The following is a 17,408-nucleotide window of genomic DNA, read 5'->3' as shown; positions in this document are numbered from 1 at the left end:
TGATGTTGCATACTTTGGGGCTTAATCTGCACATCGAACGCCGCCAGCCACCGCTGGCAGTGTTTATGCAAATCCAATTTAATTCCAGCGATTTGTTGACACATCGAAGAGCAACCCGCCCAAGTCACAGCCCCAGCAGCAAGGAGTCCGGCCAAATTAACGTGTCTGTTTCCGCCTGATCCTGAGGCTGATCCCCCTCCAAGCGCAAATGCAATTTACGCGCCTGTAAAGCAGTTTGGCTATGTGCCATCTCTCTCTCTCTCTGTCTCTGTATTACTTTGAGCCAGTTTAATGAATTGTCAAACACTTTAAGCCAATAAACGCAATAATGGCACAAAGTTGCCGGCAAACGCACTTGAGCGGGGATGGGTTAGAGTCGGAGCGGGGTGTCGACAGCTGGATAGACGTTTCAGCAATTGCAAGGCGTTTAGCTGTGAAAGTTTTAAAAGTTTTACCAACTTTTACCTGCTCGTATGGGTATGAGAGAGAGAGAGAGAGAGAGGGTGAGGCACGCAGGAACATTTGTCACGGGGCTTTTCTTTTCAGCGGCCCCATGACTGTCAGCGAAACTTTGCCCACTCCCACCGCACCGCCCAGATCTGCTTTTCCTTCGACATGCAGCAGGACAGCGAGTAAAGTGTTTATGTTGGCAGGAAGACATAAAAGCGAAGGCAGTCAATGCAGTCGGTGCCGGGCTCGAGAGCAATGCCAGTGACACGCAACCGCAACAAATCCAACCGGAAATCCGCTTTAAACTTGGCCCAGACCAGCAGCTTCTCCTCCTGCCACTTCAATGATTTGGTCGAGTGTTATCAGGCAATCGCTGGACAATGCGGAACAAAGACAATGACAATCCATCTGGAACGGCTGTGGAGGAGAAAGCGAGCGAGGCACACCGAGACGATGTCCAGAAATGTGTGGAAGAGGAGAAAGATAACTCCTGCTTCAGAGCCAAGGAAAAAAGGGAAAGTTCTTCGATGCCAAGACTGGGAGCATTCACACGAGAGATGTCAGAGCTCAGAGCAACAAGGAGGCACATCACAGAAATGATTCCAGTGAAGAGGCAATGAGAGTCACTGAACGACAGCTGGTAGAAAAACAGCAGAGGCCTTCCACTTTGTGTATTGGGTTATGGGGAACTTCGCTGTACTGTGCCGTGGGAGCGAGATAAGCAAGACAGCGATAAGTGAGCGGAATAACACTACAAAGATTCGACAATTTCAATTACGATAGTGGCAGTCAGTATATGGTGGAGCAACTTGAGCGGCGAGTACACTATCGGACCACTGCAGGGCACATGGGAAGATGATAGCCAGCGTATATAGGGGGGAGCCGGCCCCCAAGTGATTTCAGTTGAAGCGACAAGAGGCCAACGCTAAGAATGTGCGCGAACGCGAAAGATGGCATCACCATACGAATTATGGAAGAGAAGGACTATCCCATTGTGAAATTGTTCATGCAGGAAGAGTTCTTCTCGGGGGAACCGCTGAGCCAGTCCACTGGGGAAGAGGTGCACCTGCAGAACGAGAAGGAATCGGACGAGTATCATCTGGGCATGATCGGAGAGGGCACGTGCCTGATGGCCACTGACGATAACCAAGGCGGGCGCATTGTGGGCTTTGTACTGGCCGGATCCCAGTACCCCGCGGACTTGGAGAAGCATCGCAAAGAGGCCGAGGCAATGGAGCAACACACCTGGGGACGCATCTGCCGACTGCTGTCCAAGATCGAACTGGAGGCGAACCTCTTTGAGCGCTACGGCATCTCCAAGCTTCTGTATTCCCACATGACCAGTGTGGGTGTCTCGATGCGGGGCAGGGGCCTGGGCTCCCGCCTGGCTGCCACTCTGATGGAGGTGGGTCGGGCCAAGGGCTACCCCCTGATGATCGCCTACTGCACGAGCTTCTACTCTGCCCGCCAGAAGGAGGCCTTGGGCATGCAGTGCATCCACTCGCTGCGCTATGCGGACTACAAGGACGAGCAGGGACGAGTGATCTTTACACCAGCAGCACCACACACGCATGCCAGGATCATGGTCGTCAAACTGTGCGATGTTCCCACATAATCCAGCCACCTGTTTTACTATTCTAACCTAACATTGCTAGCACGATATAAAAGAGTCAAAATCAGCCATTTATTTAATGGGCCAACAGGCCAAGAAAATAGCAGAAGGAAAGTAAGGAGAAAGGGCCACTGCGAAGGTTAACAAAAAATCAATTGGTGGCCAAGTGAAACTTGATTTATGGCTGCATTTATGGAACTGCCCGTAACTGGCTCCAAAGCAGAAACCAAACAAACACACACACACGCACACACACACACACACACACACGTGAGTGTAAACAGAGCCAGGAAGCAGAGATCTAAGTGATTGAGGAGCAGTCATAAGGCGCTTTCGGCAAATTTACCAGAAAATTGACTTTTTCTGTTCGGAATTAAAGCGCTTGGCTGGTCCCCCCCCCCGTTCGGCTGGGAGCTTCATCTCAGGGATGGCTTGCCCCTTCCCACTGTGGCAGGACTGTCAACTCTGGGCGCTGCCGCTGGCTGGCTGGCTGGTGGTGGTGAAATTGAACTGTTTGCAGCTACAAATTGCAGCTGGCTCTCAACCGGCTGCATTCTGTTTTATTTTCGACAGGTGAAATAACCGCAATTACACTGATTCCGCACTGGCCCCCACTGGCTCCGCTGGCACGCCGCTATTTCTCGTGCCGAACTTTAGAAATGAAATTGCCAGTCCGAGTTGGGTCCAACACACATTTGCAGCGGCAAGAAGTGCGCTTAAGTGCCGCTTTGCGAAACATTTCATTGCATAAGCAGGGGGTCTGCGGGGTGCTGCTGCTGCTGCTGCTGCTGCTGCAGGAAGCCTGCTAAAGTGAAATACTGCCATCGCCATCGCCATCGTTGTCGTTGTCGTTGTCGTCCTTGCTGGCTAGAAAAGTCAAAAAACTAACGAAATCGGAAACGGAAGCACACAAAGCGCCACTGCCCGCTCCGCTTCTCTTCTCTTTCCCCTGTTTCCTCTCGCATTCTCCCGTTCTCTGTTTGTCCTGCATCATCATTTTCGCTTGGCTGCCTGCCTGAGAACTGCCCAAAAGTCGCAGAGAGAGCAGAGAGAGAGAGAGAGAGAGAGCGATGGTAACTTTTCCCTAGTCAAACGTAGCAACTGCGAGAGAAACAAACACAACAAAACGGAGAAAAGTTGCCACAGTTTTCGCACAGTTTTCCCGCAGTGACTTTTGCTGTTGCTGCTGCCTTTGGTTGTCATCATTTCTATATAAAAATTGGATGCTCATTTGCCGCTCTTGGTCAGTTTTGCCGTGCCCCACTCGAACCGCTGGTAATTTGCAGCAGCCAATCTGGGAGCCAGCCACAGCCACAGCCACAGCCACAGCCATCGTCCCTGCCCCTGCCCCTGACCACACTCGAATGCTTTGTTCAATTAATGAGACTCTTGACAGTTTTGCGCTGCTCCTTGCCAGTTGCTTCGGTGTCCTTTCGCTTCCTCTTTGTTTTCGTTGCGTTTACCAAGTCCTAGCTGGAAGGACCACTCGTGCTGCTGTTTTGTAATTTATAATGTTAACTTTTTGATTTCTGCCAGGTCAGGGCGCACTTAATTAATGAAACAGGCGCAGCAAAGGAAATTGCCGAGAAGGAGCGCGGACAGGAAGGAGGATGCCCGATGAAGGAGGAAGGAGGAAGAAGCGTTGCAATTGAACACAAATACATAAATTCAATTAGGCAGGCAACACAGAAATCAATAAGCGACTTCTCCAACATCTAATTGAAAGGCCACCGCCACCGCCACCGCCACCGCCCACTCGTCTCCCTCGCTTATTAATTGCACCACGTACATTGCTCATACGTCACGTGGCGCGCCCTGCGAGTGGGCGGGTTGAAGACGAAAAAACTGTCAGCTGTAATTAGCACATCTGAGCGAGAGTTGAGTGTTTACTGCCACTCTCCTCTCGTCGCCAACTAACTCGAGTTGACGCGCTGAAATTTTTGACTGAGTGACGCCTCGAACCGAAAAGATGAATGTCTTTGGCTTGCCTGAGAACATGCTGCGATGTAATTATTAATGCCATCAACATCATCATCATCATCATCGTCGTCGTCGCTGCGGAAGCTGATGACTTGTCGCTTGCCGCATGCCGCATGCCGCGCCTGCTTTTAGGCTTGCCGCGCTTAAAGTGTGGAAGATGCCACACACACACACACACACACACACACACACACACACACACGTATGTGTGCATTTATCTGCAGCAGCCACACCCTAAAAGGGAAAACAGCAGCGCATATTAAACAGACTCCTTCAGAGTCTCCCGGCCGCTGGCAAAAAAAAATAATAATTTGCAGTGCACATTTCTGGCTCTCCTTTCCGTTCGCTCCTTTTTTTCTGTGCCACTTTTTTGTATGTATGTAATAATGTATGTATGTGTGTATGTGTGTATGCGTGAATGTTGCAAGTTGGCACTGGCACACCTTTTTTTTCCACTCCTGCCGCTGAAGCATTTTTCTCGCCTGAAATGCAGGCAAACGTCCCATTGCAGAGGGACGAGCATCCTGAGGATTCTGCTGCTGCTTCTCTGGAGCTGTGATGCGGCGGTGTTCATGTTGTTTGGCGCCATTATTAATAAAGTTCACGAATGCAATGAGCACCCAGCGCGTTATGAGTGAGTTTTCCCACAAAACCCAAGCACACACACACACAGACAGAGGCAGGGGGTAGAAGGAGTCACTATGACGCACAGTTGGAGGTGGAGGCAGCCGATGTGGGGCAGCAGCATTCTCAGTTATAGCTGATGCCCTGCCCAACGGATCCCACAGATTGCCAAGGAACTTGCTTCAGTGCTCTGTCATATCCACCGCAATGGCCAAAGGGCATGGCAACTTCGTTGCTTCGTTTCTGTTTTTGCCCAATCTCATTTAGGTTCTTTTTATGCTATTTACAGCGCCTACGTCCAGGCCTGGTTCACTCTCGGCGCTATCTGTTACTGTTACTCTGCGAAATGCCACGTACCCACACACAAACACACACAAACACACCCAAACACATCCTGGCAGAGGACTGGAAATACAAACGAACATGGCGCGCGTACTTGTAATTCCGCCTAGGTGCATGGTAGAGCAAAGTGCTTCTGTTTCATGCCCATTGCAACAGTTGCAACTTGCAGCGGCACACACACACACACACACACAGAGAGAGAGATGGAGAGGGGAATGGGTGGCACTGCCGAGTTGTTGGCCGTTGGAGCTCGCTTGGTTGATGTTGATGCGCCTCGAGTTCCTGTCGAGTGCGGCTTTTGTGGGAAAAATTAAAAATTTCGAGTGGGCCGCAAGTGGTTTCAAGGATTTGCATTAAGCGCATGCAACCAACTTGCCAACATGAGTGTGTAGCCTCCATTTATGCCCTGCATACCCCTCGACACCAACCCACGACAAAAACCACATTCCAGCCATATAAAGGCACAAGCACATTAACGGGTGATACGAATGTATTCGAGCTGTTACTTCTCTCTCTCTCTGTCTCTCTCTCTCTCTCTGTCTTTGTGTTTTCGCTTCCCCTGCAGTTTCTATCTCTGGCAGTTCTTGTCCTTACGCTTTAATGGCTGCCCGTCAAAGCTTAAATAATTTTAATATCAGCATAAATGTAACTATGTAAATACGTACATAAAACGTACATATTTCCTTCTGTGTTTCAGTTCTAAATATCAAATGTCAAAAGTACACCAAAAACTAGACCAATTCCCGATGCGGCAACTAATTTTGTGGGCACATCAAAAACATACTTAGAGTTCAAAGAAAAAACCCTCGCTGTCATGCTTTATGGTCTGCTCCTGGCTGCAGGCTGCAGGCTGCAGCTCACATGTGCCATGTGCTCCTTCACATACTTAGTGGGCTGGTGGGCTGGTGGGCTGGTGGGGATGGTGACTCTCCGCTGCATTTCCAACAATTACAAGGGGCTCAGACTTGGGGGGAAAAACATATAAACTAAAGCTCTGCATGGCCCACTAAGCACACTTGTCAGCTAGTACCCATCTCCTGCTCCTGCGCCTGCTCCTGCCACTGTTTCTGTCTCTGTTTCTGTCTTGTGTCTCTCTGGCTCTTTGAACGTCTGTCTTGTGTCTCGGCTCCGCTGTTTCGGTTAGTTTTCTGTTGTTTTCCACTAGTATTTGCCGAGCGCTTCAGTCAGGCATCCACGCACAAACTTAGACACACATGTGCACATGTTGGTACAAATGCTATCGTTTTTTTTTTGTTATGTATTCTTCTGCTTGTTCTTGAGCTTTGACTCTGCCCGCCGCTCCGCCCACGCGGCAACTGACTTGCAAAAATTTCATAATAAAGTTGTTGAACTATTTTTCATTGCATAGTTTTAGGGGCTCGCCGAGCACTTAGGCGCATTAGAATGCACTCAAAGACGAGCGAAGTGAATCTCTGCCCTGCCCTGCCCTGCCCTGCACTGCCAGGATGCAAATGCCAGATAATAATCGGGCATCACAATTTAAAGGTTTTGCTCCTGCGGAGGGTGGCAGGGAAAAGCTGAAAATGAGTGCACCTCTCGGTGGCTGGCTGGCTGGCTGGCTACGTGTAATTAAGTTAGCATCAAGGACACACACAGCTCAGCTTCAGCCCGTGTGTGGCACGCTTCAGGGCACTTTAAATTGCTCTGGACGAGGGTGACAAATGGTCAGGCAAGGCCGTGTCCGCCAGGACAGGACAGGACAGGACAGGCGACTGCACAACGGTTACATGCACGTACCTCCTAATCCTTTTTTAGCACAAGCAAAATAAAATATAAAAAAAGAGCTGAGTGCAGGGAAGAACCCAAACACTGAGCAGCGGAGGAAGCGAGACAGCCTGCGACGAAACGAAACGAAATCAAAAAGTTTGAAACAATTTTGTCGTAAATCTTCGAAAATAGTTTTACAGGCAGGCCGACAACCAAACAGGGCAGGGGCCAAGAGCAAACAAAAATAGAATTTGGAGGGGAATACAGGGGTCACAGTGAGAGTTAGCGAATGAAATTGAGCTTGGGAAATACGAGTAGGAGAACTCCAACTCCTGCAGAGAGATGGATCCCAAAGTATTTGAATAACCAAAGATGTTCTTGAGATTTCGGGGCACAAAGCTAATGGAACGGGGTACACCAAAAGGCAAACACCATGCAGAGAGAGAGAGAGAGAGAGAGAGGGAGGGAGAGGGAGGCCAAAAGCTGAGGTGGAACTGCAGACCGCACAATGCCACAAAACTAAGCTGGCTCGAGGATGCCGGGCTGCTCGTGCAAGAGCAAATCCAACCGAAACGTACAAAATGCTCACAAAAGTGTGGAAAATCAGTTGCTGACAATGAACTCGGACGGGATGGCGGACTACAGGGAACTGTCTGAGGTTTGTGGCGTATTTAAACTTCCAGAATCTCCGCTTCCCAGCGTGTCAGTGTGTGTTTGTGTGTGGAGGGGCTGGGGGTAAAGTGTAACTAATGCTCCACAGCGACAGTGGCACTAATTTAATTACGAAAAACGCAAAAGTGTCGCCTGGCCACATTTTGCAGCTAATGCAGCTCCAGCGTCGCTCTTGCCATTTGCTGATTGCCACAAATTGCTCCAAGGGGAAGCCCAGGCAGGCGGGTTTGTATTTTTTTTTGTTGTTTCCTTACTTTTGGACAGCGGCCAGAAGAAAGTGTGACCCAAGAGTGGAGTTCTGCCACTGCCACTGCCACTGGCACTGGCACACACCCGCATCGGAGTCTTATTTGAGTTTTTATCAGCGAGGCCGCAATTGCAGCCAGCAGCCAGCAGCCAGCACCAGGCGGTGCAAGCAACTGCAACTCATTAGACAGACACTTGAAGGACCAAGGAATTTGCACTCTGTGTGTGTGTGTGTTTGGCTTGTGGCAAATTAATTAATTTAAGTCTTATGCAATTGCAATTGCAACTGCAAGCCATTGCATTGCCTGGCGGCTGTCGGATGGGCTGGGTCGGGCGACCAATAAAACATTAGACAAGTGTCTGGCTGCAAACGAGGTTAAACATGCCCAATGCACACTTGGGAATGCCACGCCTGTCTTTATCTTTCTCTCTCTCTCTCGCTGTGTGTGTGTGGGAGAGCATTCAATATTTTCCGGCAGACAGAAGAAGTGAAAAATCGATTTTGGTTTAAAATTAACAGCCTCCAAAATGACAAACATTGGCACTTGCCCTCGATTCGTAGGCGCTCATCGAAATGGAGTGTGGGCCAGCCAACAGGATATTGCACACACACACACACACACACACACACGCAGCTGGAGCAAATGAAAATTGTGACTTTAAGGCGACTTGCAGGCCTAAAATGGAATGAAATAGCCGAGCCCAGCAACACTGCAGCACACAGACACATTTGAGCAATTTTGTGCACACTTGCACCCTCACGCATCGAAGGACCTGCAGGCAGAGTTGTTGCTCGTGAGGTTCCTGCTGCCCCTGCCACTTACATCTCTCAGAGGGAGAGAGAGAGAGACAGACAGAGCTGGGTAACTGGGGACGCACACAAATGCAAAACGAAATTGCAATCGAGCGCGTGTCAAAGGACATGGAGAATCCTTCGGCTGGCATTTGGCAGCCAAATGGTACCGCCACGCGCCCTTCATCCTGGCTGGACAGGAGGCTCAGGCCTGATGGTGATGCCGTTGCCGATGCTGGTCCCGTCCCCTCGCTTCAAGTGAAGTTGTCCACATTGACATGGCCAGCAGCAGGAGGAACAGCCAGAGATGCATGTGGCATGTGGATGTGGCATGTGGGCGTAACGCAACGGAATCCAGTTGCATGTGTGACGGAAATGTGAAACAAGTGCACTCTGGCCACACTCCCATTCCAGCCGAGGGTGTGTGCGGGCCAAAAATGCAGCTGTTTCATTGTCGCAATTGCCAATGGGTCTGCCTGGCCACCCCCCAGTGCGGCATCCGGAAGTGGTAAACATGCATACCAAGGCGCATCCTCTCCCTCGCCCTGTCTGTGTTCCGTGCACGGATCTGTGACCCCCAGCGGATGCTGCCTGGATATGTAATGAAAAATCAATCAATACGATACACTTACCGCTTGCCACAGGTCAAGAATTTGCCAGCCATTGGAATGGTGGAAATACAAATGGAGTTCATGCAAAATGTTTATGGAAATATTTAAGGCAATGCCTGAAACGAGTTGGTGAAGTGAAGACTTAACTATCGACTCTCCTGACACTCCAGCACCGTGCAACTGCTGATCCCTGCGAGTTTATCTTCACAAACACTCACAGAAAGTCGAAATTCTTCATGAAGATGCTCCAAGTGGAGAGCTTCTCAATTTCTCTAGCACTCTGCCCCCAGCAGCAATAACTACAATTCAGCCGAAGCCGACGCCGACGCCAGGAGCAGGACCAGGACCATAACGAAAGGTAGGCAGCAGCAGCAGCAGCACTTCGTGCGGCAGGCAAATTCAGACCTCCAGAGGCACGGAGAGGGTGCTGGTGGATAAAAGAAATGGGCGACAGGCAGTTAAGACAAAAGAATTGTGGCAAAGACCGAACACCGAGTCGAGAGTCAGGACACACACACACACACACACACACACACACACACACAGACGCAGACAGCAAATTGAAATAAATGCAAGACGACTGTAAAAGTTGGCAGAGCCGTTGCCGTCGCACGTTTCAATGGCGATGCTGCAGCCCCACGCCCACCACACCCCACAGTTGAACCACCCACCCCGAGTGGCAGGCAACAACAATTTTTCGGCTTATTAATAATGCAACGGCCGCAATTCAATGAATTTTTGACTCTGCCAGAGTCCGGATCCGAGCCTGAGCCTGAGCCGAGAGACGAACCCAGAGTCGACAGTCGACAGTCGCAGCGTTGCGATGGCGCTCAGACATGCCACACCGTTTCAAACAAGCAAAACGGAGGCTTCAGCATAATTTGTTGTATTTTTTTCTATCTGATGAACCTTTTAGCTGGATGGAAAGGTGTGCCGCAGCTAGGACCAGAGACATAACATGGCTGCTTAAACCTTTACGTGCGACAAATTTACGACTTCAAATGTGACCGCAACAACAACGGCCACAAGGTGAACTGAACCCATTTGGTGGCAGAGTGCAAACAGAGGCACACACAGCCAGCCCCATACATCCTCCCCCACACACACACACACACACACACACACACACACGCAAAACATTAGAGCATCCCAGGCCAGGCCAGGCCAGGCCATGCCATTCCATCCAAAATGTACATTTCAGGGGGTGTTTCGGTTTCGGTAAACGTCTGGAAATCGCCCAACTCTGCGCCAAGAAGTGTATCAAAAGGGTGGAAATTTCCTGTAGCTTCTGGCAGGGGTTGGGCACATCCCAATCAACGCTTTAAACGTTATCGAGAACAACAACTGGCAGCAGCAGCAGCAGCAGCAGCAGCAATGAATACATCTGAAGGGCAACGTATCTGCATGTCGATGCCCGTCGGTTGGGTTTTCAGTGGCTCACTCCGAAGCGCATGTTAACCTTTAGCAAATGCCCCAAAAAACCCATATTCGTTGTGCCCCTGCCCAGCCCAGCCACAGCTTCATCCCTGGCCACGCAAACAGTTCACTGTCCATTACATAAATATTTTATTTCAATAAAACGTGAGCTGTTTTTATGAATTTCATCGACATTTCATGCACTCTGGTGCACGAATTTTGCACTTTACTGTCGCTTAGTGGCATCGTTCGTGTTTGGTTAGTGTTTTAGTCGCGCGTAGTTGGTGTGGCGGAGGCGGGGCAGTGCTCAAAGGGTTAAGGGCGGCAGCGCCTCTCCCTCCACGCCTATCCACTGATGTATGAAACGTTTGATTGAATTGACAGCATACACACTGTGGCTCTGGCACTGGCTCTGGCATTGGCAATCCTCCACCCAAACCTACCCACCGGTCGAGCCCCCGGAGTGGGCCAATCGAGCGCATATCGAAACTGAACCTGTGTCCTGTGCCCGTAGCTTTCCCAGCTGCTGCTGCTGCTGCTGCTGCTGCGGGCCATAAAAAACAAGATGTCATAAATTTTCAACGCATTTCTGTTTGTTTTTTGTGGAGCGCTTTCCTTCGTTTCGTTTCGTTTGGTTTTCCTTTTGTCGTTTCGCAATTTGAGCGTCGCCTCTGTCGTTGCGTGTGCATTTTGTTGGTTGTGGCTGTTGCTTTTTATGCACATTAAGTTAATTGAAAAACTCATAAGGGCCAATGAGCATCATTCCGTGGGGCTGCCGCGTGGGCTCCTCGGCTCAAGCTTTGATTGAGGCTGTCAACCATCATCCCATGGCCCTACGTCCCACATTTGACGTTTGTTTGTGGCCATGGCCTACATTTGTTTAGTGTTTGCCAGGCAAAACATTAATCTCCGTTTCCCACAAAGCTGGGAGGCCGCTTCCTGGCCTCCTGCTGATTACTGGGCAGCCTGCCCCGCCCAGTGCCTAAGCAAGCAAAACGCTCGCTCGCAGGGGAAAATTGAAAAAAACAAAATTTTAATCTCTGTCGCAGAGCGGAAACACAACGCTGACAGTCGCCTGTCGACGGGCCATGGCCCAGGCCCAGGCCCGGCCAGGCATTGATGTATAGCCAAACGAAAGTTTTTGGCAATAAAAGGCGGCGTGGAGAGGCCAGCGGGCGACTAACAAGCCAGCAGCACGAAACAAATTGAAATGAGGCGTACCAAAACTGTCAGCCCCGACTTCGACACTGCCTCAGATCTGCCCCCAAGTACGTTTAATAGCGAGGGACAGGCGGAGCGAGGCGAAGGCAAACAAACTTTTTACAAATTAGCTGGAATTATTTAAATTGCGTTGCCTACACTGGGGCGCAGCAGTGGAACGCGAAATGTGTGGCAGCAAAGCGGCGCATTATGCGGTTGCAGAGAACGCAAAGTGAGCGGCACGGATTGAATGATTGAAAGCCACGAAGTCAGGGCTTCAACTCATGACCATTTCGATGGGGAATACAAAGTACAAGTTTGAATTTCGGTGGAATTAAGTGGCTTGCAGCTTACCGCATCAATGCGTCAATCGAACACAAGTATTGCACATTTAAATACACAAACATTGCCGAAACTACAATCCTGAGAGGCACACCACAATTCTGGCAAATGGTGGGGCAAGCAGATCGGCAAATTAATCAAATTGCTCTGGGGTTCTGCTCTTCTTTTTGAATCACTTTACACTTACGAAGGGCCAGAAGTCAAAGCCTCCCCTGAATCATGCTGCATGCAACACTTTTTCGCACACTCGCGGTAATTGCAGCAACACGAAAATTGTTTCAATGCAATTAGAAGGGTGGAATTTATTTTTTGTGTGTGCGTTTTCTGTTTTCCGCTTTTCCGCTTTTCCGGTTTGCCGTTCGCATTCGGCCATTATCCTTATTAGTTTCGTGCTCCATTGCGCCGACATTTTGCAGGCATCATTGACATTGTTCTGGCCGCGGCTATTACGATTATGATTATGATTATGATTATGACGTTGGCCTGACATCCGCTTCGTCGTTAAGTCCGCCCGGCGGCCAAACAACATTCGCTGACCAAAGAGCTGGGCGCAGGGCCAGGGCGCAGCAAATCTCATTTCGAATTCTATCTAATAATTAACATGGCCATAAAAAGCACACGGACACGCCCTCCCCACATTCATTATTTCAACTGTCGCGCTGGCATTTAAACTTAACACAAAACAAAACACAACAAAGTTTCACTCTGATACCAGGAACAACAGCAGCAACGAAGGTGGAAGGGCTGAGACCTCACGGCAGAGTCTTTCGTTACCCTGGTAGAAACATACGTAGATCATTTACAGGAAAGTGTGAAGCGTCTTTTCTGGAACAAAAATAAATAAATTCAATAAATAGAGAAAAACTGAATAGAGAAAACCCATTGTTTGGAATTTGTAGGCATCCTTTCATGTACTTTTCTGCATGAAAATGGTTATACGCTCTTCAGGCAGGAACCATGAACTTTCTACATATATAAAGAGAGCATCCCGTGGAGGCGGGCACTGGGAAAACTCATTTAAGCCAAACAAACATTTGTAGTCTTAATTTTCGTGGCTCATCATAAACTTGGTTACATTTGCAGCCGCACAAGGCTCGGGGCCACCCGTTACGGCTTTCACTTTGTTGATGATTTTCATTAAATTCTTACGCCTTTTCTCCACATTGCTGTTGTGGCTGTCGTTTTCGTTTCGTTAAAGCAACACCAGCAACAAAAACAACAGCGGAAAGATACAAGTTTGCGGCAGTCCCATCCCTCTCCCTCTCCCTCTCCCTCTCCCTCTCCCTCTCGCAGAGACTGTCAGGGCTCTACTCCTGTCTGCCTGCAGTTAACTTTGTGTTTTTATCGTTATTTGTGTTGAACACGCATACTTAACACCCTCACACAAACAAACACAGACGTACATCCATACAGACAGAAATACATACAAACGAGGGAAAGATTGGAGATCCTGTCTCCAGGAGAGCCTTATGCACAATATGGCCAAACTCTCATCAAAATTTTATGCTGAAATTAACAAATCTGTTTACAAATTTATTAAAACGTTGCTCTCCGTTCGCTCATTTTGCGGACAAATGGTGGATATGGTGACTGTTGCCAAGGGATGCCATTTAATGCGTTGCTTTTGTCATTATCTTCATCATAGTCATCATGGCCATAATCAGGGGAACGGAACCCTTTCACAGCAAAACAGCAGCAGCGGCAGCAGCAGCAACGACATTTGATTCGATGACAGTTTGATGGGTTCTTCTCTGCTATTTTTGGCATTGATCAACACTGGCTGTGTTGACCATGAACAAACCATGAACAAACCATGAAGTGGTAACAACCATAACGGTAATTGTTCAATATGCAAACACGCAAACGGTAGCGATTATCATATTATACTCGTACATACATCAATTCATGTGAACGAGTACGGCAGAACAGAAGCAAACAATCGACTGGCACACACAACAAACAGCACACAAAAGGTGTTGGAACAATATGCATGTACGTGTGCCTGTGTGGGTGAGCTAGAATCGTTTTGCATAATTTCCCAAAATTTCCACAAACACAAACGGCGGGAATTTCATAGTTCAAACAGTGTTGCCGTCTCGCCCCTCGGTATTTGTACACGGATTTGGAGTTGGTTTTCGACTTTGACTTGGACTCGGATTTTGATTAGCATTTTCGCATGAATTAGCTGACCAATCCGGAGGTGTGATGTCTGCGATGGCCAAACCCAAGCCCCCCAATCAGAAACAACCAGCCAGCAACGTGGGAGAGCAAAATGAGTTATTGACCTAAAATAAAGGCAAAAATTCCATCAGCGTGACACTGCCCGAATAGCGGCACAATGTTTACCCCTAATCAACCGCTTAGCTCTGCTAATTAGACACTATTTCAACAGAGAAAAGAGAAACTTGGCATCAGAATTAAAGTCGTTTTATGGCTGAGCGGCTTAAATATTAATGAAGTAAATCTATACTCGGACTTTTTGCTAATTCTGGCTAATTAAATAACGGTAAAATGTGTACACACAACATGGCGATGATAAATTTGTATTTCTTTTTAGTTATTGGCATTCCCCACCTGACGGGTCAATAAATTTCTCCGCATATCTTTTGTCTGATTTCAATGTGCATTAAAAAAAAACCCCATTGAGACGTCAACTTTTATTGCAGATTATTGAATTATGATTATTGGATATGTAGTTCTGAAGTTGATAATGTGTAGTTTTCGCTTGGGTTGTCAGCTTACAACTTGAACCATGCCCAGCAGGCAGACAGAAGACTACAAAACGGTGACTGATAAGAGCGATAAGCGAGCTTAGGCAGAAGAACAGTTGCCAGCGAATATGACAGCAGGACGAGACATAAATATAATTTATTGAATTTGTCAGGACACAGCACCCAAACAGCCATGCATCTTTCCTTTATTGAATGAGAGCCGAGCCTCCTCTTTAAACCGAACGGCTTAAGCATTTAATCAGTTAATTGCTGGTTGAGGCGAAATGCGTGTGCGGGTGGAGGGTGATTTTTTTTAATTAACAAGCCCATTTACACAGTATTACCATTCCGGGCAAATACTGCACACACGTGTTCGTGTGAAGCTGTGTGTGTGTGTGTGTGTACTTGAGTGTGGGAGAGAGAAAAAACGAGCAAAAAATTGCCGTTATCACGCCACAATAACCTCAAAATTTATTCACTTTATTGATAATGCAATAAATCGCAGCCGAACGGCCAATGCAACTCCGTATGCGTGTACGTGTCCTGGGTGTGTGTGTGTGTGTGTGTGTGCTTGTTGGGCAATTTTTTCGTAGCATATTTTCGGCTGGCGCATATTTTTCATGTTTGCATATTTCATTTCAATTTTATTTCGTGCTGCTCCACCAATGCACCCATACCGATATGTTTACATACATATATACGAATTTGTGTGTGTGTGTGTGTGTGTGTTTACATGCAGTGTAAAATATGCCATGAAAATCAACGAAAATACGTAACCCAGGACACACGTGAGCGAAGTCTGAGTCTGCACTCTATATCTCCGCTGCAGTCTCTCTTTTCCTCTCTTTCTCTCTCTCTTTATCTCTCTCTGTGAATAGCAATTGTTTTTCGATTTTATAGTTTTTGTCTTTAGATATGTTATGAGAATGGGGGCACCATCAATGGGGCATCGGAGCATGGGGAACTCGATAAAAGGCGACCGCCACAAAGGACAGCTTCAATATTTTCGTTTCATTCCATGGGCCAGCCTGGCTCTGCCACTGCCTGTCTCTGCCACTGCCTGCCTGCATGTTGTCGACAATGTGTTGATAAGGCAACAGTGGAAACGCACAGGGGGGAACGTGGTAAACAGAGCGAGAACTGAGAGCAGCACTGAGAGAACTGCAGCAAGAGCGTCCGTTACAATTTCCATTTCCACTTCCGCGAGCCAGCAATTGCAGGCAGCCAGCCAGGGAGGCCTTGTTGTCAGCCCTGATCCACTTTTTCATGCATTTTCACACTTAATGGCACGTCTGGAATCAGTATCCCCCATCCATGTGTCCATGTGTGAGATTCGGTGCATTATTGCGTAAGTGTGTGCGTGAGACCATGACAAATTGGCGTGAACTCTTGTACAACAGAGTTTTCCCTTTCTGCTGATGAGCCATCAAAATTGTCGCTTGAGTCCATTGAACACTTTAAGTCGGACTTTAGCCAGAAAGAACCGACCCCGTGCCCGTCGAGCATCTTATCTTGGTCAACTGCTTGTCCCAGCTGCACGCTATTCGCACTTCCGGCTACAGTCCATTTAGGGCACCATATTGCAGGGCGTTGGTGTTGGCACTTTTGCGCATATTTTGCAAAATCATTACTTAAATACACAGAGAGCTGGAGACCCGGAGACAGAGTGTACGAGCGAACGAAAGGGTGGGCCGTGGCCGTGGCCATGGGGCCATGGCCAGTCCGGCAAGTGTCCAGTCCTGTGGAACGCTGCCAAGCAGGACCCTGCTCTGTTCTGTCCTGTGTACTCTTGCCTTTCTCCTTTTTGCTTGCTCGTTTGCTTTTGGGGTTTTAAAATGCATTTTCGTTATTTTCACTGCAGCTGCGACGCGTTGCCCGTGGTCTGCTGCCTGCGCTGCCTGCTGCTGCCTGTCGTCGATCTTTTGCCACTCACGGCATTTAGCCTTAGCCACGACTTCTTCTCCTTTGCACCTACACCAGCTACTTCTCCTACTCCTCCGCCTCCTTCTCCTCCTCCACCCACGCTTGTAGTTTAGTTTACCGTTAATTTATGAACAACATTTAGCAGTTTTGTACCTGCGGCAACCCTTCCCAGCCATTCCAACGGAACTTTGCTTTATTGCTTGTTGTTTGTGTCGAGGCCAGCGCAGAAAAAAGAGAAAAACGGAACAAAGGAAACGAGTGGAAACAGCCCGAAAGAAACGAAAGTCTGATACCGTTTGTGTGCTTGTGTGTTGGGATTGCATGATATGTATGAGCTTACCTGCCCATGCATACATATGCCCATTATGCCAACCAAGCCTAGAGGGTAGCAAACATATGCAAACGCAAAAAAATATTTATCAAGATTCGTTGACCATTGAACAAGTCGCTTGCTCATAAATATAACTATTGCTGGACTATTTTTGTATTTATTTAGTTGGGGGCTCCGTTATTTTTATTCCATGTTGGCAACCATTAATGATGGCAATCGGATGGCCGCTGTTCTGGGACGCTTTGCTTAGGCTCCGCCGCTCCCCCACACCGTTTTATAGGGCTGCCCACGGCAGGTGCGAACACGCTAATCCAGCCATAAAGAGACCCCCCCCCCCCCCCCCCCCCCCCCCCCCCCACCCCCACCACCGCCCACGCGCCCCCGTGCCGCGTCCCTTCCCAGGCCCGTCACGTCTCCCCACTCCCGC

The 17,408-nt window shown here is 48.6% G+C and overlaps 1 protein-coding gene across 1 annotated transcript; it reads left to right on the top strand.

Annotated features, from left to right (window-relative positions):
- The first annotated feature begins 1,346 nt into the window (after positions 1-1,346).
- Positions 1,347-2,129, top strand: LOC117581983 (dopamine N-acetyltransferase-like). Its single transcript, XM_034269477.1, has one exon. It carries the CDS (start codon positions 1,382-1,384, stop codon positions 2,063-2,065), a length of 684 nt encoding a protein of 227 aa, XP_034125368.1. The 5' UTR covers positions 1,347-1,381; the 3' UTR covers positions 2,066-2,129.
- Positions 2,130-17,408: the final 15,279 nt, after the last annotated feature.

Source organism: Drosophila guanche, unplaced genomic scaffold, assembly GCF_900245975.1.
Source record: "Drosophila guanche unplaced genomic scaffold, DGUA_6, whole genome shotgun sequence".
Lineage (NCBI taxonomy): Eukaryota > Metazoa > Arthropoda > Insecta > Diptera > Drosophilidae > Drosophila > Drosophila guanche.
This window is presented reverse-complemented; position numbering and strand designations above follow the sequence as displayed.

Bases quoted from the DNA above. Each gene is read 5' to 3' on its own strand.
- LOC117581983 (XM_034269477.1), top strand. From the start codon at position 1,382: ATGTGCGCGAACGCGAAAGATGGCATCACCATACGAATTATGGAAGAG.